This window comes from Oncorhynchus masou, chromosome 26 (assembly GCF_036934945.1).
Source record: "Oncorhynchus masou masou isolate Uvic2021 chromosome 26, UVic_Omas_1.1, whole genome shotgun sequence".
NCBI classification, from domain to species: Eukaryota; Metazoa; Chordata; class Actinopteri; order Salmoniformes; family Salmonidae; genus Oncorhynchus; species Oncorhynchus masou.
This window is the reverse complement of record NC_088237.1, coordinates 3,794,362-3,820,092: the sequence shown is the minus strand read 5'-3', so window position 1 is coordinate 3,820,092 and position 25,731 is coordinate 3,794,362. Positions and strand designations below refer to the sequence as shown.

At 41.4% G+C, this 25,731-nt stretch overlaps 1 protein-coding gene across 5 annotated transcripts in view; it reads right to left on the bottom strand.

The window, feature by feature from the left end:
- LOC135514656 (lissencephaly-1 homolog B) overlaps nucleotides 1-18,470 on the bottom strand; it is a 54,715-nt gene extending 36,245 nt beyond the window's left edge. Inside the window, exons 1-3 of one of the 5 annotated variants that reach the window (XM_064938145.1) lie at nucleotides 18,389-18,470; nucleotides 17,968-18,185; nucleotides 1,847-1,998 (exon numbers count right to left, since the gene is read on the bottom strand). In XM_064938145.1, coding sequence (XP_064794217.1) covers nucleotides 1,847-1,878 — 32 coding nt within the window. In that variant the 5' untranslated portion in view covers nucleotides 1,879-1,998; nucleotides 17,968-18,185; nucleotides 18,389-18,470. The other 4 variants (XM_064938143.1, XM_064938144.1, XM_064938146.1 and 1 more) reach the window with 4 other exon arrangements.
- Nucleotides 18,471-25,731: the final 7,261 nt, after the last annotated feature.

Genomic DNA, 25,731 nt, shown 5'->3' with positions numbered 1-25,731 from the left:
GTGTGTGCGCACAATTTTTTCAGAGAGAATGTGGTATGTGTGTCACATTTACATAAGTATTCAGACCCTTAACTCAGTGCTTTGTTGAAGCACATTTGGCAGTGATTATAACCATGAGTCTTCTTGTTATGACGCTACAAGCTTGGCACACCTGTATTTGGAGAGTATCTTCCAGTCTTCTCTGCATATCCTCTCAAGCCCTGTCAGGTTGGATGGGGAGCGTTGCTGCACAGCTATTTTCAGGTCTCTCCAGAGATGTTCGATCGGGTTCAAGCCCGGGCTCTGGCTGGGCCACTCAAGGACATTCAGAGACTTATCCCGAAGCCACTCCTGTGTTGTCTTGGCTGTGTGCTTAGGGTCTTTGTCTTGTTGGAAGGTGAACCTTGACCCCCAGTCTGAGGTCCTGAGAAGGTTTTCATCAAGGACTTTGCTCTGTTCATCTTTCCCTCGATCCTGATCAAGTATTTTTCACTGTGTGCCTAAATTTCTTTGTGTGCACCTACATTTTATAACTTCGAACATCTTGCAAAAAAGGGTCAGCGTAGAGCCCCGGGGATACAGAGTTCTGAAAACAGCCTGCAGTTCCCCGGTTAACATTAACCTTCATGGCTTCAATGAGAGGGGGCTGTCATTCTCCCCTGGTTTTACAAGAAAATACATTTTAATATCATAGCACATCTTGCCCTCCGGTCAGCCCTGACAACCATATGCTATTTTCCCCACTTCAAATTAGCCTACAGGCGCGTACCAACCGAGGGTCCACAAGACCTGACACAGATCAAGGCAAAAAAAACTCAAAATAAATAAATAACAATAATAATCTAAAATCATATGATGGCGAACAGCACACTTTTCACTGTTTTTAGCGTAGGCTACTGTTACTCCAAAATATTACCCTAAAAATAAGTGTGCATTGTTTGCTGTGGCCTTTTTAAGCATAATTCTGATTGGTCAAGAGACTAGAGCAAATATTTTCAACTATCCGGATATCCCCCCAAACATAATGATATTATTTAAATAGTGAAATAATTTCAAATGCCCATCTAAGGGTGTTTTCTCACGTGTTCTCTTTCGGCAAATTTTTGTGAACTCAGTGCAGTTCGCTTAAAAAGGAACTCAAACCCGAGACCACCTCCGGTTCCCTTTTTAGGACAATGTTAATGCAAAAGCTCCCATGTCATAATTCCCACACCAGCCACTAGAGTACTGCAACACCGGTTACTCTGCCATAAACGCTCACATTGGTGCCACAAAAAAGAGAACTAAAAAAAACTCTATTCGCTTCACATCGGGGGCTCTTTTGAGGGGTCTGAGATCCTTTGGAGTGTTCAAACTGCACTGAAAAAATTAAGCAAACCGCACTAAGTAAAAACATTGTCTGAAAGGGACCAAGTGTGAAAACATCCTAACACACACCCCAAAAAATTGGGTCTGGGAATTGCCAGGGACCTCACAAAATGATGTGTATACGATATGTATTGCGATTTGATACTGAGATTTTATTGCAATCTGATGTTCCAAACATGTTGCTCACTATATTCCTGCTGCAGAGAGAGAAAAAAAGAGCATGACAAAATTTGTTTTGAGCAGTCAAGGAAATAGGTGCGGAAAACATGTTGCCGCACGGTTTAAAAAGATTTAAAACAAACCATAGGATGAAAAATATTGGCGTTTTGGCAAATGTACAGCCAGCTATCGCTAGCTAATGCTACCTAGCATTACAAATCGATACTTTGAGTCAAAGTATCAATGTAATATCGCCCAAAATAATATTGCGATATGTAACTATCGATCACCTCCCGCCCATATCACTAGTGTGTGTGTGTGTGCGCGCGCGTGTACTTACAGTTCGTCTCGTTGTCTCTGTGACAGCACCATGTTGGCTGTAGTGGCTGCTCTCTCCCTCTGAGGGATGCGGGTGAGACAGGGTGAGATGGTGTAGGGGGGTTCTCAGGTCCCTCGGTCAGTTGTTCAGACTTCAACCCTCAGAAACTATAACTGGTATTCCACAAAGACAGACAGGCAGACAGAGAGAGAGCCAAAGAGACACACAGAAAGAGAGAGAGAGAGGCAGCCAGAAAACACGGGGGAGAAAAGCAAAACAGAGGTAGAGGGAGAGTGGAAGAGAAAGACAAAAATGTACTGTTGACGGAAAAACAATTACAGATAAGAAATGAACACGGTACACAAACAATGACTGATATCTGCCATTCTGTCTAATGGCAAGGCTCACTGCTCCTTTCAGTCTGTACTGACAGGTGTGGAACAGGTTTAGGCTAATAGAGCTATATAAACTCAACAAAAAAAGAAACGTCCCTTTTTCAGGGCCCTGTCTTTCAAAGATAATTCATAAAAATCCAAATAACTTCACAGATCTTCATTGTAAAGGGTTTAAACACTGTTTCCCATTCTTCTTCAATGAACCATAAACAATTAATGAACATGCACCTGCGGAACGGTCGTTAAGACACTAAAAGCTTACAGACGGTAGGCAATTAAGGTCACAGTTCTGAAAACTTAGGACACTAAAGAGGCCTTTCTACTGACTCTGGAAAACCCCAAAGAAAGATGCCCAGGGTCCCTGCTCATCTGTGTGAACGTGCCTTAGCTATGCTGCAAGGAGGGATGAGGACTGCAGATGTGGCTAGGTCAAGAAATTGCAAGAAATGTCAGTACTGTGAGACGCCGAATACAAGGCTAAAGGGAGGTGTGGTAGACCACGTGCATCAAAAACCTGCACAGGATTAGTACATCAGAACATCACACCTGCGGGACAGGTACAGGATGGCAACAACTGCCCAAGTTACACCAGGAACGCACAATCCCTCCATCAGTGCTCAGACTGTCCGTAATAGGCTGATAGAGGCTGGACTGAGGGCTTGTAGGCCTGTTGTAAGGCAGGTCCTCAACAGACATCACCGGCAACAACGTCACCTATGGGCACAAACCCACCGTCGCTGGACTGGCAGAAAGTGCTCTTCACTGAACGAGTCACGGTTTTGTCTCACCAGGGGTGATGGTCGGATTCGCGTTTATCGTCGAAGGAATGAGCGTTACACCGAGGCCTGTACTCTGGAGCGGGATCAAATTGGAGGTGGAGGGTCCGTCATGGTCTGGGGCGGTGTGTCACAGCACCATCGGACTGAGCTTGTTGTCATTGCAGGCAATCTCAATGCTGTGCGTTACAGGGAAGACATCCTCCTCCCTCATGTGGTACCCTTCCTACAGGCTCATCCTGACATGACCCATCCTGACATGACCCTCCAGCATGTTTATTGTTTTGCTGAATTTACAGTTGAAGTCGGAAGTTTACATACACCTAAGCCAAATACATTTAAACACAGTTTTTCTCAATTCCTGACATTTAATCGGAGTAAAAATTCCCAGTCTGAGGTCAGTTAGGATCACCACTTTATTTTAAGAATGTGAAATGTCAGAATAATAGTAGAGAGAATGATTGATTTCAGTTGCTTTCACATCTTTCATCACATTCCCAGTGGGTCAGAAGTTTACATACACTCAATTCGTATTTGATAGCATTGCCTTTAAATTGTTTAACTTGGGTCAAACATTTTGGTTAGCCTTCCACAAGCTTCCCACAATAAGTTGAGTGAATTTTGGCCCATTCCTCCTGAAAGAACTAGTACAACTGAGACAGACTTGCAGGCCTCCTTGCTTGCACACGCTTTTTCAGTTCTGCCCACAAACTCTCTATAGGCTTGAGGTCAGGGCTTTGTGATGGCCACTCCAATACCTTGACTTTGTTGTCCTTAAGCTATTTTGTCACAACCTTGGAAGTATGCTTGGGGTCATTGTCCATTTGGAAGACGCATTTGCAACCAAGCTTTAACAATTTTTTTTTTTTACACCTTTATTTTACTAGGCAAGTCAGTTAAGAACAAATTCTTATTTTCAATGACGGCCAAGGAACAGTCCTGACTGATGTCTTGAGATGTTAGTTCAATATATCCACATCATTTTTCTTCCTCATGATGCTTTCTATTTTGTGAAGTGCACCAGTCCTTCCTGCAGTAAAGCACCCCACAACATGATGCTGCCACCCCGTGCTTCACGTTTGGGTTGGTGTTCATCGGCTTGCAAGCCCCCCCCTTTTTCCTCCAAACATAACGATGGTCATTATGGCAAAACAGATCTATTTTTGTTTCATCAGACCAGAGGACATTTCTCCAAAAAGTACAATCTTTGTCCCCATTGGCAGTTGCAAACCGTAGTCTGGCTTTTTTATGGCGGTTTTGGTGCAGTGGTTTCTTCCTTGCTGAGCGACCTTTCAGGTTAGGTCGATATAGGACTCGTTTTACTGTGAATATAGATACTTTTGTGCCTGTTTCCTCCAGCATCTTCACAAGGTCCTTTGCTGTTGTTCTGGGATTGATTTTCACTTTTCGCACCAAAGTACGTTCATCTCTAGGAGACAGAACACGTCTCCTTCCTCAGCGGTATGACGGTTGCGTCGTCCCATGGTGTTTATACTTGCGTACTATTGTTTGTAAAGATAAACGTGGTACCTTCAGGCGTTTGGAAATTGCTCCCAAGGATGAACCAGACTTGTGAAGGTCTACAATTTTTTTCTGAGGTCTTGGCTGATTTCTTTGGATTTTCCCATGATGTCAAGCAAAGAGGCACTGAGTTTGAAGGAAGGGCTTGAAATACATCCACAGGCACACCTCCAATAGATTCAAATGACGTCAATGAAGCTTCTAAACCAAGACATAATTTTCTGAAATATTCCATGATGTTTAAAAGGCACAGTCAACTTAGTGTATGTAAACTTCTGATGCAGTGGAATTGTGACGCAGTGACAATTCCAGTGCAATAATGTGAAATAATCGGTCTGTAAACAATTGTTAGGAAAATTACTAGTGTCATGCACAAAGTAGATGTACTAACAGACTTGACAAAACTGTAGTTTCTTAACAAGAAATTTGTGTATGTAAACATCCGACTTCAACTGTACATCTGAGATGAATAATGTATGGTTTGTAATCAAAATACACTGCTCAAAAATAAAGGAGTGGTTCTGCAGGTGGTGACCACAGACCACTTCTCAGTTCCTATGCTTCCTGGCTGATGTTTTGGTCACTTTTGAATGCTGGCGGTGCTTTCACTCTAGTGGTAGCATGAGACGGAGTCTATAACCCACACAAGTGGCTCAGGTAGTGCAGCTCATCCAGGATGGAACATCAATGAGAGCTGTGGCAAGAAGGTTTGCGGTGTCTGTCAGCGTAGTGTCCAGAGCATGGAGGCGCTACCAGGAGACAGACCAGTACATCAGGAGACGTGGAGGAGACCGAAGGAGGGAAACAACCCAGCAGCAGGACCGCTACTTCCACCTTTGTGCAAGAAAGAGCAGGAGGAGCACTGCCAGAGCCCTGCAAAATGACCTCCAGCAGGCCACAAATGTGCATGTGTCTGCTCAAACGGTCAGAAACAGACTCCATGAGGGTGGTATGAGGGCCCAACCCCCACAGGTGGGGATTGTGCTTACAGCCCAACACCGTGCAGGACGTTTGGCATTTGCCAGAGAACACCAAGATTGGCTAATTTGCCACTGGCGCCCTGTTCTCTTCACAGATGAAAGCAGGTTCACACTGAGCACATGTGACAGACGTGACAGAGTCTGGAGACGCCGTGGAGAACGTTCTGCTGCCTGCAACATCCTCCAGCATGACCGGTTTGGCGGTGGGTCAGTCATGGTGTGGGGTGGCATTTCTTTGGGGGGCCGCACAGCCCTCCGTGTGCTCGCCAGAGGTAGCCTGACTGCCATTAGGTACCGAGATGAGATCCTCAGACCCCTTGTGAGACCATATGCTGGTGCGGTTGGCCCTGGGTTCCTCCTAATGCAAGATAATGCTAGACCTCATGTGGCTGGAGTGTCAGCAGTTCCTGCAAGAGGAAGGCATTGATGCTATGGACTTGCCCGCCCGTTCCCCAGACCTGAATCCAATTGAGCACATCTGGGACATCATGTCTCGCTCTATCCACCAACACCACGTTGCACCACAGACTGTCCAGGAGTTGGTGGATGCTTTAGTCCAGGTCTGGGAGGAGATCCCTCAGGAGACCATCCGCCACCTCATCAGGAGCATACCTAGGCGTTGTAGGGAGGTCATACAGGCACGTGGAGGCCACACACACTACTGAGCCTCATTTTGACTTGTTTAAGGACATTACATCAAAGTTGGATCAGCCTGTAGTGTGGTTTTCCACTATCATTTTGAGTGTGACTCCAAATCCAGACCTCCATGGGTTGATAAATTGGATTTTCATTGATAATTTGTCCGTGATTTTATTCGTCAGCACATTCAACTATGTAGGGGAAAAAAGTATTTAATAAGAATATTTCATTCATTCAGATCTAAGATGTGTTATTTTAGTGTTCTCTTTATTTCTTTGAGCAGTGTAAAGTGGCATTGTTTAAAGTGACTAGTGATTTTATTTTAATTTTTCTATTTTTTACTATTAATTATTAAGTGGCATGAGATTTGAGTCAGTATGTTGGCAGCAGCCAATCAATGTTAGTGATGGCTGTTTAACAATTTGATGGCCTTGAGATTGGAAAACATCTGTCTCTCTGTCACATCTTTGATGCACCTGTACTGACCTTGCTTCTGGATGATAGCGGGATGAACAGGCAGTGTCTCGGGTAGTTGTTGTCCTTGATGATCTTTTTGGCCATCCTGTGACATCGGATGTTGTAGGTGTCCTGGAGGGCAATGTGTAATGCGTTGTGCCGACCTCACTACCCGACCTCAGAGCCTTACGGTTGTGGGAGGAGTTGCCGTACCAGGTGGTGATACAGCCCGACAGGATGCTCTCGATGTGCATCTGTAAAAGTTTGTCAGTGTTTTAAGTGACAAGCCGAATTTCTTCAGCCTCCTGAGGTTGAAGCGGCACTGTTGCGCCTTCTTCACCACGCTGTCTGTGTGGGTGGACCATTTCAGTTTGTCCGTGATGTGTACGCCGAGGAACTTAAAATTTTCCACCTTTCCACCACTACTGTGCCCTCGATGTGAATTAGGGGTTGGGGTTGCTCCCTCTCCTGTTTCCTAAAGTCCACGATCACCTCCTTTGTTTTGTTGACGTTGAGTGTGAGGTTATTTTCCTGACACCACACTCCGAGGGTCCTCACTTCCTCCTTGTAGGCCGTCTCGTCGTTGTTGGTAATCAAGCCTACCACTGTAGTGTGAACAGGGAGTACAGGAGAGGGCTGAGAACGCACCCTTGTGGGGCCCCAGTGTTGAGGATCAGCGGGGTGGAGATGTTGTTTCCTAGGGGCGGCCCATCAGACTATCCAGGACCCTGTTGGACAGGGCAGGGTCGAGACCCAGGGTCTCGAGCTTAATGACGAGTTTGGAGGGTACTATGGTGTTAAATACTGAGCTGTAGTCAATGAACAGCATTTTTAATCATAGGTAAAGTTTGTATCATTACGGATTCTGCAACACGGTGAGACTTTATGGATGGAACTGCAAGTGTGTGTCCAGGATTCCTGTTAAGTAGCAGTTAGCTGCTAGCCATTGTGAAAACAGAGCAGTCTAACGCTAGCAGTGCTATCCCACCAGTGTTTTTATCCACACCCGGGCACAAATGTAACAAAAAAAAGAAAGTGTGAGATGATTTAGTTATTATGCCCACAGCCTCTGGAATAGCCTGCAAGAGAACCTAAGGGGGGGCCGAAACTGTGGACATATTTAAAAATATATATTTTTTTACTTTGGAGTATTGTGTAGATCGCTGATTTTTAAAATACAATTAAATCCATTTTAATCCCACTTTGTAACAACTAAATTTGGAAAAATCAAGGGTGGTGTGAATACTTTCTGAAGGAACTGTATTAGTGAACACGTGAATAACTAATGCAGTCCAGTCAAACGTTAAGTTTTGCGCCAAAATTTCATGTAGCATGCACCACAGATCTCAAGGTAGATCTTAGCCAGTTGGTCAGTTACTTGTCTCCTGTCCATCTCTCAATCTGTGAACTACATCATACCCAACAGCCAGACCGTATAGCAAATAATACCACAGTAGACTTAGCTAGGAGACTAACTCTCCAAACCATCCAGAGAGTCATAGACACACAAGGCCCCTATAGACAACCGGGTTCTTAGAGAGGAGCTAGGGCTAGTATTACTGGACAACATTTAGGCCACACACAAAGGGATGGGCATTTGACTGTTCGTGTTCTGGCCTAGGCCAACGAAATTTGAATGGCACTAGCAGTTCGCAAAGTAGCCTAAGACGGAAAATAGACAAAGAAATTAATTCAAAACTGCAGCTCGTTGGAACACATTTTACTACTTCAAATCAACCATTGGATCTAGAATTTGTGATTAAACGGTTGTCATTTGGCAAGGAATGTAGCTTGTGTCAGATACACATCTCATTCTAAAATCATGGGCCTTAATATGGAGTTGGTCCGATTTTCTGCTTTAACAGCCTCCACTCTTCTGGGAAGACTTTCCACTAGATGTTGGAACATTGTGGGGGGGACTTGCTTCCATTCAGCCACAAGAGCATTAGTAAAGTCGGGCACTGATGTTGGGAAATTAGGCCTGGCTTGCAGTCGGTGAGGTGTTCAATAGGGTTGAGGTCAGGGCTTTGTGCATGCTAGTCAAGTTCTTTCACACCGATCTTGACAAACCATTTGTGTATGGACCTTGCTTTGTGCATGGGGGCATTGTCATGCATAAACAGGAAAATACCTTCTCCAAACTATTGTCACAAAGTTGGAAGCACAGCGTTAAGATTTCCCTTCACTGGAGCTAAGGAGCCTAACCCAAACCATCAAAAACAGCCCCAGACCATCATTCCTCCTTCACAAAACTTCACAGTTGGGACTATTTATTGGGACTGGTAGCGTTCTCTTGGCATCCGCCAAACCCAGATTGGTCCATCGGACTGCCAGATGTGGAAGTGTGATTCATCACTCCAGAGAATGCGTTTCCACTGCTCCAGAGTCCAATGGCAGTGAGCTTTACACCACTCCAGCCGACGCTTGGCATTGCGCATGGTGATCTTAGGCTGGTCGGCCATGGAAACCCATTTCATTAAGCTCCTGACGAACAGTTATTGTACCGACGTTACTTCCAGACGCAGTTATGAACTTGGTATTGAGTGTTGCAGCCTAGGACAGATGATTTTTAACGCGCTGCAAGCTTCAGCAATCAGCGGCCCCATTCTGTGAGCTTGTGTGGCCTACCACTTTGAGGCTGAGCCGTTCTTGCTCCTAGAGAAATAACAGTACTTGCACTTGACTGGGCAGCTCTAGCAGTGCATAGATTTAACAAAGTGACTTGCTGGAAAGGTGGCATCCTATGACAGTAAGGTCTCCACCTGTGGTATTCGATGCATGAGACAAATAAAACCTGATTTGACGGTGCCATGTTGAAAGTCATTGAACTCCCCAGTAAGGTCATTCTACTGGCAATGTTTGTCTAAGGAGATTGCATGGCGGTGTGCTTGATTTTATACACCTGAGAGGAAAGGATGTGGCTGAAATAGCAGAATTCAGTCATTTGAAGGGGTGTCCTCATACGTTTGTGTATGTAGTGTAGATAATATCCCCATAATCTAAAATTGACATTACAATTTGGTATCAAGCCAAATACCAGGATATTTGTAGGAAGGAACTCGATCAAATTGTGTACCGTTTAGGGATGTGGCGATCATTTCATCAGATGGTGATTGTCAAGCAAATAACTGGTCGGTCTCAAGGTAATTGACCGTTAATGAACATAAACACATTTAGCATCTCCTTGGCTTCAACGTATAGCCTACAAGCCACTGATGCAGACCTTTGGAACATTTTTAAAAAGTCTAATAAATCAATCTAATATAGCCTACACCTTCACAACAAATCCATTAGTTATTTTAGACAGGTCTAAAGAAACATGATACAAAGAAAATGTAGTCTATTTCAGAAGAACAGAATAGCATAGAGTAAAAAAAATAATATATATATACATTATTTAACCAGGCAAGTCAGTTAAGAGCGACAGATTTTTACCTTGTCAGCTCGGGATTTGATCTGTTACTGGTTTAACGCACTAACCACTAAGCTACCTGCCACCCCTTATGTTAGGTCCTGATCTGGCTATGCCAAATGGCTGTGGGCTACACATTTAGCAGATTAGATTACCTTCGAATTCTGTGGCATTATTTTATAGTATGAAGAATACAATTGAACAAAACTGGATAAAATATAAAAAAATTCTCGAAACGATTTGAGGGAGTGCGCACATGTGGCTATTCTGTGTTGAGCGGTTAACAAAGAAATAGGTACTCCTATATGCTTAATTTAGAGTTATTAATGTAACTTTAGTTGTTCTACATGTTTTGATTTTTAATACATTGTAAGGCTGCATGATGCAACTAATGATGATTTGAAAAAAGTAGCTTGAAAGGCATGAGCTCTGCTTTGTTTTTTTTTAGCAGGGCGTACACACTTTATCAGTCTCTCATTCACAATTTGACAAGCACTTGATAATGCCTCACATTTCATGGCGGCATCCCCTGTGTGGCAGTAATGCACCCTAAAAAAAAATCCATGCTTCCAGTGGGAATTGTGCCCTTGGCCCGGAGCGCTGCGTTGTTTAGCTTAAAATGTTGATAAACTATTAAGCTATTTCTTCACATTATAAGCACAGCAAAGCGCACATGGTAGTAGGCTATACGTGTGAATGTTCCATTAGCAACAAAATACCATTATCAAAAGTGAATATAATAAAAGCATTACATGCATAATTGCAAAGGTGCATTTGAAAATTAAAATGATCTTCCCCAAACGTGAAACTCACACGCTGCTTATGTATGCTAATGAAGCTATTTTACAACCCTTGTAAAGCGGATTAATGGGCTTCATTTTAAAGAAGTTATTTGGCCACTTAAATTGCGACACAAACCTTATCAAAACATAAAGGCTAGGCTACATGAGGTGCGCGACTATGAGTTGAAAAAGTCACAATGCTGGGCATCATCCACAAGTGATAATATAGGCTAATATTGTCACCCATCAGACTATTCTTGATTTAATCTCGTCTTTGCATATACTACGTAAATAATAATGTATATGGGTGAAATTTGTTTTGATGCAGCCATCTCCAAACAAGGGGCAGCGGGAAAAAATACATGTCATCTATGCACTTAAACAGCAAATGGAGGATGCTTTTCCCGTGGTTCATTTTCATGCCAACCAGGTAGGCCTGCTCAGCACTTGTGGGAACTTCAATACTTATCAAAATATAGTGTGGTATAAGCACAGCACGTATTAATGAATAAAGAGTTCCTATTTACTATTTTACCATTATGAGTTCTTCAATAACTTAAGTTAATTATTTATTTATTCAGGCAGCCATAGCCTTATGATTGTGTAATGATGCATAAGTAGGCTCAATCATTAAAATTGAATATCAAAATGCCTTAAAAACATGTAACACATAGCCTACCGATTACAGGGTGCAGCCTGTGTCCAAAACATTGGAGTCTGGTCCAGTCATTCAACGCGACATGTTTAAACTTCTCCCTTAATTTTGTTATACAGTGTTGGGATGGCGACTTTGGAGAAATATGTGCAAGATGGAATCTTGAATCTCCTGTCCAGCTTTTTATCATATTCTTGAGGCCGTCTTTGCAACTGTAAATAGGAACCATGTATTTGGCTATGTGGTAGGTGATAGCCTCTGATGTGTCTGCGGGATGTTTTAGGTAGGGCATTATACTTGAAAACACATCGGCAATCAATGCCTGTTTGACGAAGGTGGCTGGTTGTGGCTGAGGGGCTTTGCTGCTGTTGGGTTTTTTTTCACCACCATTCTTCAAATGATTGAATCAATTTGTTGTGTTACCTCTTGTAGTCGCCACAAATCTGAGGTACTTTTAACAACTTGCATTTGGTTGTCATTGGTTTGCCTGGTGCCAAAATACTGCCATACCACTGAAGAGGCACCCTTCTTTGGCACCATATACGACACTGTCGTCAGTACTAACATCACTCATGTTTCCAACACACACTCGGGGGTAAAGCCACAGAGTTTCTAAACCTCATACTGTACCGTCTTTGGTAAAGCACTTTCTCTCCTCACCCACCAGCACCTTACTGTGTGCTCTAAGCGGGGAAGCTCGTGATTGGCCTGCATGTGCATTCCAAGCGGAGTGAATGAACAGTCTCGATCGTCTCATTGGAGGAGGTACCGGAGTCTAGTTGTTGATGTATTAACAGATCGTCAAATAAAGAAGAAAAATCACAGCCTCTTGCGATATGGATATTGCACATACCAATATCTCAATTTCGATCTGAATTGCATTAACAATGTTGATGACAACGATGTTGTTTCCACTTTGATCTTAATATAAATCCACAAGTGACATTATGACTCCTTGCTGTCCCCAGTCCACCTGGCCGTGCTGCTGCTCCAGTTTCAACTGTTCTGCCTTATTATTATTCGACCATGCTGGTCATTTATGAACATTTGAACATCTTGGCCATGTTCTGTTATAATCTCCACCCGGCACAGCCAGAAGAGGACTGGCCACCCCACATGTGCTCTCTCTAATTCTCTCTTTCTTTCTCTCTCTAGGAGGACCTGAGCCCTAGGACCATGCCCCAGGACTACCTGACATGATGACTCCTTGCTGTCCCCAGTCCACCTGGCCATGCTGGTGCTCCAATTTCAACTGTTCTGCCTTATTATAATTCGACCATGCTGGTCATTTATGAACATTTGAACTTCTTGGCCATTTTCTGTTATAATCTTCACCCGGCACAGCCAGAAGAGGACTGGCCACCCCACATAGCCTCGTTCCTCTCTAGGTTTCTTCCTAGGTTTTGGCCTTTCTAGGGAGTTTTTCCTAGCCACCGTGCTTCTACACCTGCATTGCTTGCCGTTTGGGGTTTTAGGCTGGGTTTCTGTACAGCACTTTGAGATATCAGCTGATGTACGAAGGGTATATAAATAAATCTGATTTGATTCCATAATTACAATATTAGATTGTGTTTCTTACATCTGCAAACAACTAGTTTGTATTTTCTTAGCAAGTTACTCGAAATTGTGTTAGCCACTAATGCTAATCGCTAGTTAGCTAACTAGATAAAGTACTGAGTCAGAGCAAAGGTATCTAGCTAATACAGCCTGATACCAGTACTGGTGGAGGCTTAAACCAGCATGTTGTTTGTGCAACAGTATCTTCTAAATCAAAGAGGACTAGGTAAGCATGAATATGTTGGCTATATGAATGAAGATTTAATGTAGCCAAAAATTATATGAATGAAGATTTAATGTAGCCAAAAATTATAGGGTACCCTAGGAAACACTGAACATCATATTGGTTCCTACCCTGTCACTGTAACACGTCAATGGCATTTTCATTCGTTGTCATGTCAAACAACACTGTATTCAAAGTGCACACTATTATTTATAATCTAACTATAGAATTAAAATAAACATTCTATTTCCATGTTTCCAGAAGTTCACCCAAGTGTTTTGATCTAAATCGCAATTGCAACATTTGGTTAAAAATAAGGCCTGGTATTTTTGCCCACATCGTGGTAGTCTGGAAATGATCTCAAATGAGTGCAGGAAATGCAAAAATTGATGGAAATTGTTTTAGGTTGAAGTTGAACTGAAAAGTATAAAACAAATCAGAACTGAGAAAGACCCATTGAAATAATTTTGAATATGTGTTGCCACTCTAGGGTCACACACTGCTGATAAAGCAAATGTTGAACTTTTATTAAATCAAAAACATAAAATACCGTCATACCATCAAAGATTTGAAAAATACCATACATGATATTTTGGCCATATCACCCAGTCCTAATCTGACAGAGACAAACATTTATGTTAGAAACTTAGAAAGAGAGGGAATATAACAGCAACAAATAGTATGGGTTGCTAATATGACTAGGGTTGTGCATTTGGGTTCTGGATAACGAAAAAAAGTTTTGAAAACCAATCGAATAAGCGAGAAATTCTGGTTAATGACATGACTTAGTCTTTATAAAGAATTGCCTCCACCTTTCTATGGTTGGATTTTGGCTAGGCTATTTTGAAGCAAGGTAAGACATTCCTCATTATTTGAAGTACAATTACACTGCCTCAATCTCACATTGTAAAGTGGTGGGTGACACGCTGATAGCCTGTCTTCCGTTGACTATAGACGATGGAGTTGAATGGTGAAATAAAAATATTAGCTATTTCAAAATTGTGGCATCAAAACAGTTAGCACGCAATTTAATTTTGAATTATTTGTTTTGTATTTATATTTTGCCTCCACTGGTCCTGGGATCCTTAAGGTCAATGGCATCATGAACTTTACCCAGTACAAAGACACACACACGCACATACATACACAAAAAAACATATACATATACATATATACATATACATATACACACATACATACATACATATACACACATACATATACACACACATACATATATGTGTATGTATGTATGTGTATATATATATATATATATATATATATATATACACACACACACACACATAATATATATATATATATACACACACACACACACACACGCCTCTGCCAGGTGGCTGAAACTTGGCCACAAGACAAGTGGATCTTCCAGCAAGACAACAACCTCAAGCACACATCAAAATCCACAAAGAAATTGTTAATTAGCCACAAAATCAATATTTTGCAAAAGACCATCTCAGTCAACAGACATGAAGAGGCCAGTCCATAAGTGCAGATGAATGATATCAAGGATATGGAAGGATTCTGTATGGAGGAATGGTCTTAGCTCTCTCACAATGTGTTCTCCAACTCTTAAAACATTTTAGAAAAAGGTGAAATATTGGAAGGTGTTAAAACATGGTTGTCAATCATTTTGACCCCTACCTTTGAGAGAAAAAAAAAATTAGTTCAACAAAATCTCATTCTCTGAGAAATTGTATTAGTATAAAATAATATCTCAATATTTTAATTATAATGTTTGCTCATCATTTTTAAGCGTGTCAATTTCAGACCCAACTGTACATGCACTAATAATAGCAGACTGACAAAAACAGTGAAGTTTAGCACAGGCTCATTAATTGTTGTTTTTAAATGTCCTTTTTAATGTCCTGTTGCTCGCTGTTCATTCCACCCTCACTCAAATCATGGATGACAGCTGCCTACTAGCTTAAACGCAAATAATGACCTAGAATTCAGCTCAGGTGTACCTTGATATTTGGTTTTAAAAAAAAGTTAAATTGTTACTGGGTTCAAAGGGAGATTATTTGCCAGGTAATGTCTGCCTACATCACAAACAGCTGTGTCAAGACAGCATTGGGAGAGTTCGTTTTGTATGGCACTGTGCTGCAAGTTAGCTGAGTTAATTCAGCAATAAGGCACGAGGGGGTGTGGTATATGGCCAATATACCACGGCTAGGTGCTGTTCTTAAGCATGACGCATAGTGGCGTGCCTGGACACAGCCCTAAGCCGTGGTATATAGGCCATATACCTCAAACCCCTGAGGTACCTTATTGCTATTATAAACTGGTTACCAATGTAATTAGAGCAGTAAAAATATATTTTTGTCAAACCCATGGTATACCACGGCAGTCACCTAATCAGCATCCAGGGCTCAAACTACCCAGTTAATAGTGCATTTTAGACCATTCAATTGGTCCTCAAGGGTAATCTCCACCCACTGGGTGGGCCATGCAAAACAACCTCGGCTAATAGAGCTAGCCAGTTTGAAGTCCTAATAAACGGAAGAGAGTTACCTCTGGTTCATTCAGCCATTCATATGGGGAAATTGGGTTTTGGGATAAATACCAAAAATAGGGTCTAATGTTAACACAGGCTTAGGAGATCGTATATTGTTTTTTTTTTCTTATGAAATAAAGAGTCTGTTAACATGACCTTTATGAATTATGACGCCTTTATATGCGGCAGGTAGATAAGAGCGTCTGCTAAATTACTAAAACGTAATGTGCTTGTTCCGATTACATAATTCAAAATTCACAAAATGTGACATTAGCTGCATAAGAACATCTCAGAATAATGTGTATAAGATCTAAGAATGCGTTTACCACAGACCTTATACGCCATTCATTTTCACATGGGCCTATGCCAACGAACCATGGCGGATTTAGTCCTTACAGAAATACGCCATTAACGTTACTTTTTTATTTTCTACGAGTCCCCTCCAGTGACAGCTAACGTTAGCTAGCTAGCTCAAACTACGTTGTCTTTGCCATAAAGGCTCATGAAAATACCATCCTGGCTTGCTAACTGTTGACAACACAAATCGTGAATCTAACGTTAGCCAGTTATCTAGCTTAACGTTATACTATCTGAACCGAAATGCAGATATAAACCCAGCCAATGTTCGGTGTAGAGTAGCCACTAGACAACCAGAGACCACTATCTGTGTAACGTTATTCATGATGAACACCATAATGCCAAAACTCCACCCTGTTAGACTTACATTATGGTGGCAAACAAGCCGTTTCATCACATGAACGATGTGATTTATTTTGGACATTCAGCCATTTAAGCCTTGATCGACATGTGTGTATATATGCTCGAGGAATCAACACCAGAAATGTGATGTTACTAATTTAACTCAAATGGCACGCAAGATCGTTAACGTTACCTAGTTGACGCCCTAGTTGGCTAACGTCTAACATTAACGTTACTATAGTTAGCCATTTTCCAAAAGTGCTTACACAAGTAGACAACTCCTTACCTTAGCTAGATTAAATATCGGCGCAGGTGGTAAATCAAAGGTGATACTTAATAGGTGGTTTACTAGCCAACATACCGGTAGGTGGCTACATGATCTAGCATGGAGGGAATTGGCTATCCAAGGTTGCAGCAATGACCAACATACGCCCTTCCAGCCAGTGAGCTAGTTGACGAATGCAGCTTGTTACGTTAGCTAGTAAGACCGAAATTGAAGCGGTTCGTTAGCATTTTATCTTGTCAAAGTTATCTCACCAAACATGATATTGTCACCTACTATAAGTAAGAAACCTATACTATATTCTATAGTTCTGTAATTTCAATCAAGCATTCCGCATTCGGACCATTTAAAGTCGAACCAACTGATCCGTGGCTAATTGCTATGCTGACTTGCTATGTTAGCTACTAAAGTTTAAAACCTTAGTAAGCTAACGTTCCACGTAAACAAACTCGATGTGAATGCTAGCCAAGTTTCCAAATGTCATGGATTAAAACTACACGTCGAGACAACATTGGATACATGTATCAGAGTAAGATAGGTCATGATTTAGCTACAATAATCAATTTCCCAACCGTGTGTTGTTGCTGTAACTGCCTCTCCGCCATTTTGAGACAGACGGGAAGCGCAAAACAACTGCAGCCACATCGTCATCATTACCGCTTCGTTGTATCAAGATAATAAAATCAACTCAACTCACCCCTCTATGTATGATCTGTCTCAAAGTCCGTGTTCTGTGATCTAAATAGGCGATAAAATGTTATGTTTTTGCTGGGATATGTCCTATCACCAGGCAGGATCAATCTTGTTTTCAGTACGCGCACGGGTTGGTGTTGCTTCGCAAGCGGTGACAGCGCAGTGCGCACGCCCGGTTCAGATGAACAATAATAATAATAATAATAATAATTCTTCTTCTATGATATCATGGCGGTCCGCAAACAATCGTTTAAGTGCACGTCACCACCTACTGTGCTGGAATGTACGATCAATAATGGTCTGCCCAATTCTATAGTACCATGAACAAATTCTAAACCAAATAAATCCCTAACTTCTTCCACACCCTCCTCCAAACCCCATTTAACTTTATCTATATCATGCTGAAACACTCCACCCGTAGGTTTGTTCAGCATGTCAACAACCATTTCAACAGTAACATCTGTTACCCCCAATATCTATTTTGCCATCTCCACAATAAACTTCAACCTGGCATTTCTGCTTTCCACAACCCGAGTTGTATTGATAACCTTACCAATAAAAGCTACGAAGTCCACTTTATTCATTATCAAAGTTTCCTTTGCCACCGCACATTCATGAGCACAGATTTCTGAACAGGCCTCGAAACCATGCCAGGACCATCAGAAGCACCAGCCCTGACAGTAGGTCCACAGGTACATCCATGTAAGATCCATCAGTCAGACAGCAGGTCCACTTAGTACAGGAGCATCCATGTAAGATCCATCAGTCTGACTGTAGAATTGCAGAAAATAACTGTTACACATGACTGTTACATGTCATTATTATCATGTCAATATTAGCTAGCTAGCTATGAACCTCAGCTATCATTGCCGGTTGTACTGACATCAACACAGCTTGAATAGAATCAATGAAGCCTATGGATTGAATAGAATAGAATATAATATTATTGTGCCAAAGATGAAAGTCATACATACATGTAGTTATTACCAAGCATGAGTTCGCCACATTGTAGCCTCTACATTCAATATATTCACTGATCATATACTCTACCTTGGCAAATAAAGGTGTGGTTCAGGTACGAATGAGAACCAGATTTTTTTTGTTTTACCTTACACTACACTTCCTATGCGTCATGTAAATACTCTAAAACAGGTTCATCTCCATATCTAATTTCCTTCATCTGCACTGATCTGAGGACACAGGATAGGTGTAGTATGTCATCAAATGAGACTTAATTTCAACCAGTAGAGAATGTGAACCAACTCCAGTAGAGAATTTGAAAAGTTTTAATGAAAGAAGTTCATTATCCAAGTGTTATAAATACATAGTACATGCATTATACATATTATAATTGTAGTATGATATTATAAATACAAGTTCAACCTGTACTTCAATGCACATCTGGTGTGCATAAAAAACACACAGGAAGAAAGAAGTTTGGGAGAGGGGTGTGAGAGTGTAAAAGACAAAGGGAAAGAGTTAAGAACTGAGGAGCAGGGAAGATAGCATATGATGAATGAATTATAGTGCTACTAAACTTCATATTCTCTCGGGTCAACACAATTACATTAGTGTCTAGCAGTGTTTCCTAACCAGCCTTGGGCACCCAGTAGGCCCGTCAGTTATCTTAGAGCAGGTGAGGTGGCAATGACGGGACTGGGAGTTGGTATCCCTCACATCAAAACATACAGTACCTGCAGACGAGAGAAAGAGCATGATTAAGTCTTATGTTATTTTAATCCCAACACTGTCAGTCATCATAATCATTAGGAGGTGAATGCAAAACTGACCTTGGATCCTTAACTCTGGGACTACTACATCTCTATCTGTATTTCAATGTTAACATCTCTTTAATAATACTTCATGTTGACCTGACCAAGTGACCTTTCACCTCTGATCATGCTGTGCCCTCTGTGTCAGGCAGTTCACAAGCTGGAGGGGTTTACCGACACAGCTGATATAACCTAGAGGATTTAGGGAGAAGGGGGAGAGAGATGAAGTGAAGGAGAGAGACTTATTGAAAAAACAAGGTAGTTAAAGAGACAGTGTTCAACAGGAATATTTGTGTGTGGCCTCACCTGGTGTCCCACACGGAGTGGCTGCAGAATACTTTATACTGAAAAACAGACAAGGCACACTAGAACAAACAAATAGCATCGATGCATAAATACACAAGTGTGTACTGTAGTTTGGGTTATAGGGTGTCTAGTTGTTCTACATTTTTTTTCAATATGGGTGACTCTTAAAAGAGCCTGTTGTTTTTGTATAGACATCCCCTTATCCTGAACAGCACCCTCACCTGAGAAGTAGAAATCCAACAGAGAGAAACTGGTTATTGAATAACTGTAGTTGACATAGCTAAGTAAATGGAAGAATACTCTTATTGCAATGTGGGTGGCTCTTAAAAGAGTTGTGCATAGTGTAGTCTTTGGTGTTGCCAGGGAACAGCACCCTCTTCGAAGAAGTAGGAGGTGAAGATCTCTCGCATACGGATTGTCTCCCGTGCTGTGCTGTTGGCACCCATCCTTGCAACATCCTGCAGAGCAGCAGACCTCTCCTATGGCAGTCGGCGGCGAGCTGCAGGTCCCCTCCTGGTCCTCATGTCCATCATGAAGTTATGCAGGACACAGATGGCTTTCACATATACTTGAATTCCCCCACGAGGCAGTGCCCTACATGGCAATTGTCAGCAATTGTTTTGAGGGAATTTCCAGTTGGAAGGTATCTACAGGAATATGGAAGATAATGTGATTATTAGGCTTTTACATAACCAGGTCATTGTGAATTAGTAATGTATATTATTATAACAAATCATGATAACATTGGATAGATAGATAGATGCATGTGAACACACATAGCAAGATCATACCAAAGATAACATCACAAATGCATACATGAATACCACTTGAAGCTTGATGAGTTGATCATTTGCATCAGCTGCGTAGTGCTAAGGCTAAAAACTCAAATGTGCACCCCTTTGAGTCCCCTTCACCAGAACTGAGAACCACTTCTCTTCATTGAGCCCTCTTCATCTGCAAACAGGCTTTCACAGCTCTCTGTATATGAGGACAGAAAACATCAAAAGAAACAAACTTCATTATACTCAAATTAGACAGAACCAGTGGTGACCTGTCATTTTGCATGTTATTTTGGCATTAATACATTTGCTATCAATAAATGCATTTGTTTTCTTTCTTGAGTAAGGCAGCTCCAAAATGCAGGTGTTTCAGCCTAGATCAGTGCTTTCTGTGTTGGTGGGGCAGCCAGTGGACAATACAGCCAGTGGACAATACAGCCAGTGGACAATAGGGGTTGGTATTGTTCTCTAGTTGCGCCGTGATTGGTTCAGTGTTCTGTCACACCTGGGGACACTACACCACTGCAAAATCTACGGGTAGAGCTAGAAAATTCAAGCACCTTGGGTGCTGCCATAGAGTTACATCAGAAGTGCCCATTAAAGAAGGCTCAAGGTCATTGGCCACAGATAAAATGACAGTAAATCACATGATATCTACAGAAGCTTTGATTGGACTTAACATTTTTAGCTAGCAGTCATCATGAATCAAGTCGACAATCTAATGGCAAATCCTTTTCAATCATTGTAATATAAAGAGAAATAATGAAGAGAAATTATAGATAAAACGTATCTGGCTCACCAGCAATTGAACATAAACATTACACAACATGTTGGAAATCACAAATTTAACAATGAGTGGTTTGGAAGGAATTGGTCGCTAACTGCAAGCATCACAAATCAATCACTAGCCTACTATTCAGTGGAAAGGTTGTGTGGTCCAAGTGTGGGTTTAGGGGTCTATTTTCCAAGCTTAAAAGGACAAACATTAGGCATTCTGTCAATCCAACATTCTGCTGCACTCAAAACAACTGGAAACTCAGAACTGATAAATATCAGACTTCAGTGAGTTCAAGACCACTGGGACCTCGGGAAAAAAACAGGCTCTGACTGGGAAAATACGTTTTGAACGGTCATCCAACTCAGAATTGCAAGTCGGGAACTTTGTCCCCTTTCTAGAGCTCTGACCTGAAGATCACTGACTTCATGATTCACTCTTGTTTTTTTTCCACAGTTCCCAGTTGTCATAAAAGCACCATAAATCCAGAGAATGCCAGACTTTGATGCAAAAGTTTGATGACATAATTTGCCCACCAAGGACTGCCGTGCCACCTTTCTGTTCAAGTGAGCACAGCACAACAAGGTGAGTCCAAAATGTCTTGTATGTTGCTACATAAATGATGTAATATGCCAGGGAGATACACTACCACTACCATTCAAACGTTTGGGGTTATTAAAGAAATGTCCTTTTTTTAAAAGAAATTAAAATAACATAAAATTGATCAGAAATACAGTGTAGACATGGTTAATGTTGTAAATGACTATTGTAGCTGGAAACGGCTGATTTTTAATGGAATATCTATATAGGCGTACAGAGGCCCATTATCAGCAACCATCACTCCTGCGTTCCAATAGCACGTTGTGTTAGCTAATCCAAGTTTATCATATCAAGGCTAATTGATCACTAGAAAACCCTTTTGTTATTATGTTAGCACAGCTGAACACTGTTGTTCTGATTAAAGAAGCAATAACACTGGCCTTCTTTAGACTAGTTGAATATGTGGAGCATCAGTATTTGTGGGTTTGATTTTAGGCTCAAAATGTTTCTTCTGAAACTCGTCAGTCTATTCTTGCCCTGAGAAATGAAGGCTATTCCATGCGAGAAATTGCCAAGAAACTTAAGATCTCGTACAACGCTGTGTACTACTCCCTTCACAGAACAGCGCAAACTGGCTCTGACCAGAATAGAAAGAGGAGTTGGAGGCCCTGGTGCACAACTGTGCAAGAGGACAAGTACATTAGAGTGTCTACTTTGAGAAACAGATGCCTCACAAGTCCTGAACTGGCAGCTTCATTAAATAGTACCCGCAAAACACCAGTCTCAACACCAACAGTGAAGAGGTGACTCCGGGATTCTGGCCTTCTAGGCAGAGTTCCTCTGTCCAATGTCTGTGTTCTTTTGCCCATCTTAATCTTTTTTTTTGGTCAGTCTGAGATATGGCTTTTTCTTTGCAACCTTGCCTAGAAGGCCAGCATCCCTGAGTCTCCTCTTCACTGTTGATGTTGAGACTGGTGTTTTGCGGGTACTATTTAACGAAGCTGCCCGTTGAGGACTTTTGAACGGTAGTGTATACAGTGGGGAGAACAAGTATTTGATACACTGCCGATTTTGCAGGTTTTCCGACATACAAAGCATGTAGAGGTCTGTAATTTTTATTATAGGTACACTTCAACTGTGAGAGACGGAATCTAATGCAAATTAATTACTTAAAAATCATGCAATGTGATTTTCTAGATTTTTGTTTTAGATTCCGTTTCTCACAGTTGAAGTGTACCTATGCTAAAAAATTACAGACCTCTACATGCTTTGTAAGTAGGAAACACTGCTGATTTTGCAGGTTATCAAATACTTGTTCTCCCCACTGTATATACTGTAGCTAAGAAAGTAATTTTTGGGGCGGCAGGGTAGCCTAGTGGTTAGAGCGTTGGACTGGTAACCGAAAGGTTGCAAGTTCAAATCCCCGAGCTGACAAAGTACAAATCTGTCATTCTGCCCCTGAACAGGCAGTTAACCCACTGTTCCTAGGCCGTCATTGAAAATAAGAGTTTGTTCTTAACTGACTTGCCTAGTTAAATAAAGGTAAAATAAAAAAATACTAAGTGAATGTTGTGTAGTAAGCTCTTAGTAGCCGATGTGCCTCACCCTAATAATTTGGTCCCTTTCCCCCTCATAAATTAGTTCTGACTTGGTGGTGCACATGTAGCCTATAACCTGTTTCATAGAAATGTAATCATCGAATATTGTTAGAGCTTTCATTGTCTGCTTATATGCGCCCTTTATTTGTCCTAAGGTTCAGATTAGGTGTACAGGGAGAATACTGTAAGAACGGCCCATGTTCTGAATTCTGTACATTTCAAAAGTGTTAAAACAAATAGTTGTATTGACTACATCCATCCTAGCGCGCTCATTAATGTCTTAATTAGGGATAGCCCCCTTTTTTTCAATTTTCACCTAAAATGACATACCCAAATCTTACTGCTTGTAACTCAGGCCCTGAAGCAAGGATATGCATATTCTCGGTACCATTTGATAGGAAACACTTTGAAGTTTGTGGAAATGTGAACTGAATGCAGGAGAATATAACACAATCGATCTGGCAGAAGAAAATACAAAGAAAAAACAACCGTTTAAAAAAACGTCTATTCTACCGCCGTCTTTGAAATGCAACAGAAAGGTCCCAAATCTAGCCATCAATCTGGTTGTAATTCCGATGGTGTGATTGTGCAAAGTTAGACTGATAACTTGAATTATGAGCAAGCTACATGACATTTAGTGTGAAGTCACCCAGGTATATTTGGGCAAATCGTGAAGGACATATTTACATTAATATTAAATTTTTATGCAAGAATATCATCAAATCTGTATACTTGGACTTTGATTTAGCTTTTTCAGTATCAGTAGCCATATTGTAAGTTCAACATTTTCAAAACACCCAGTTTTCATAATTCTCCATATTCTTGCAGTGTTTGTCCAAAAGGAAAAGGCTTGCTGTCGCACAAGGTTAGCAGCAAAAACGTGTGACAGAAACGGAGTTTCCATAAAGCCCAGCTCATTGGCTATCTAGCTAGCTTTCTTTGACCCCGATTAGTGCTTATTTGACAAAGTTACAGTCAATCAAGTGAAGACCACTCGTGTTATCGGCGTGCCATGGAGCCGCGCTCTCTGACCAAATTTGGTGTCCTATAGGATATACTACACTCCTAATGATATAGTGAAGTCTGGTTACTTTCTAGGATCTCTGAGGAATAAATACGAACGCAATTTGACTGGTAGAAACAACATTTAGGGTTAGATTTTCACAGATTCCTTTCTTTGCAAATTGAACGAGTGGAAATACACAATCGATCGTGCATGCTATATGGACCTTTTTAGGATATGAAAAATGATTTTATCTAACAAAATGGCACTTCATGTTATCTCTGGGACCCTTGGGATGATAAATCAGAGCAAGATTTCAGAATGTAAAGACACATTTCACCTTCAGAGGTGAATTTATCAAACCTATCGTGGTGAAAAGTATTTTGTTGTTAGGAGCTCTCCTCAAACAATAGCATGGCATTTTTTCGCAGTAATAGCTACTGTAAATTGGACAGTGCAGTTATGTTAACAAGAATTTAAGCCTTCAGCTGATATAAGACACTTATATGTCTTGACATTTGTTGTTTCTCTAAAATGTGCAATCATGACAAACGGCGCTACATGATTTACAACTGTCCCGTTGACGGAATGCCTTAATTGAAATTACGGATTGCCTCTTGTCCGCTCGTCGTCCCCTTATGCCATAGTTTGTACATCTCAATTGTCAGTAGAAACTACATTTGTTTAAGCAAGTCAGCCATATCAGCTATGTTTTTTTTAAAGGCAGTAAGTGAGACTGAATGAACTGTTTTGCGGCCAGACAAGGCTCTGCTGACAGCCAGGTGTAGCAGTGGTAAGGTTTTGGGACTGCTGTTGGGACTCTGCTTTTGGGACAGTTTATGGGCACCATTTGTCATTGTTATATAGCAATTCATGTATTGTTTTGTGTTGTGTGGTGTAGTGGCTTTGCTGGCATGCATCTAAAAACAATGTGTGGGAGTTTGCCTCACCACGATTGACATGCTAAAATCGCCACTGGAAAACACTGAATATTATGTTTCTATTATCTCTGTTCTCACATTCTTTCTGGGGACTGGAACTACACAAAAGTGCCTGACCTATCCAGAATAGCCTACTCTCTCCCTTTATAACAGTTGGAGCTGCTATCTGTTAGCCAATATAAAGTTAGGAAACTGGGGATATGTAGTTCCCTTAGCTAGCTACACAGTATGTAAAGTTGTCTGGATAGCTAGCTACATTAGCAGCTCAGTTGAGTTAACTAGCTACAGTGCAGGCTATCGTTTTTTTTACATTTTCAAAATGTATTTACTTACTTGAATAGGTTCTCCCAGCCATGTGGACGATTGGAAAAGTTTGTTTGTCACCATAGCAGTTTAGATTATATTACTATTGACCTGTGAATAAATTCATGAAATGGATAATGGATTAAACTAATTGTTGATGCACAACCGAACTGCTGCCGTATGCTCCTAGCACACCCACAAGCAAGCCACTCTGGGCACTGAAGCAGCACGCAGCAATTGTGTACACAGGCCGAAGGTTACGTATGTAACCACGGTTATGTGAGCGATATGGATCACTCC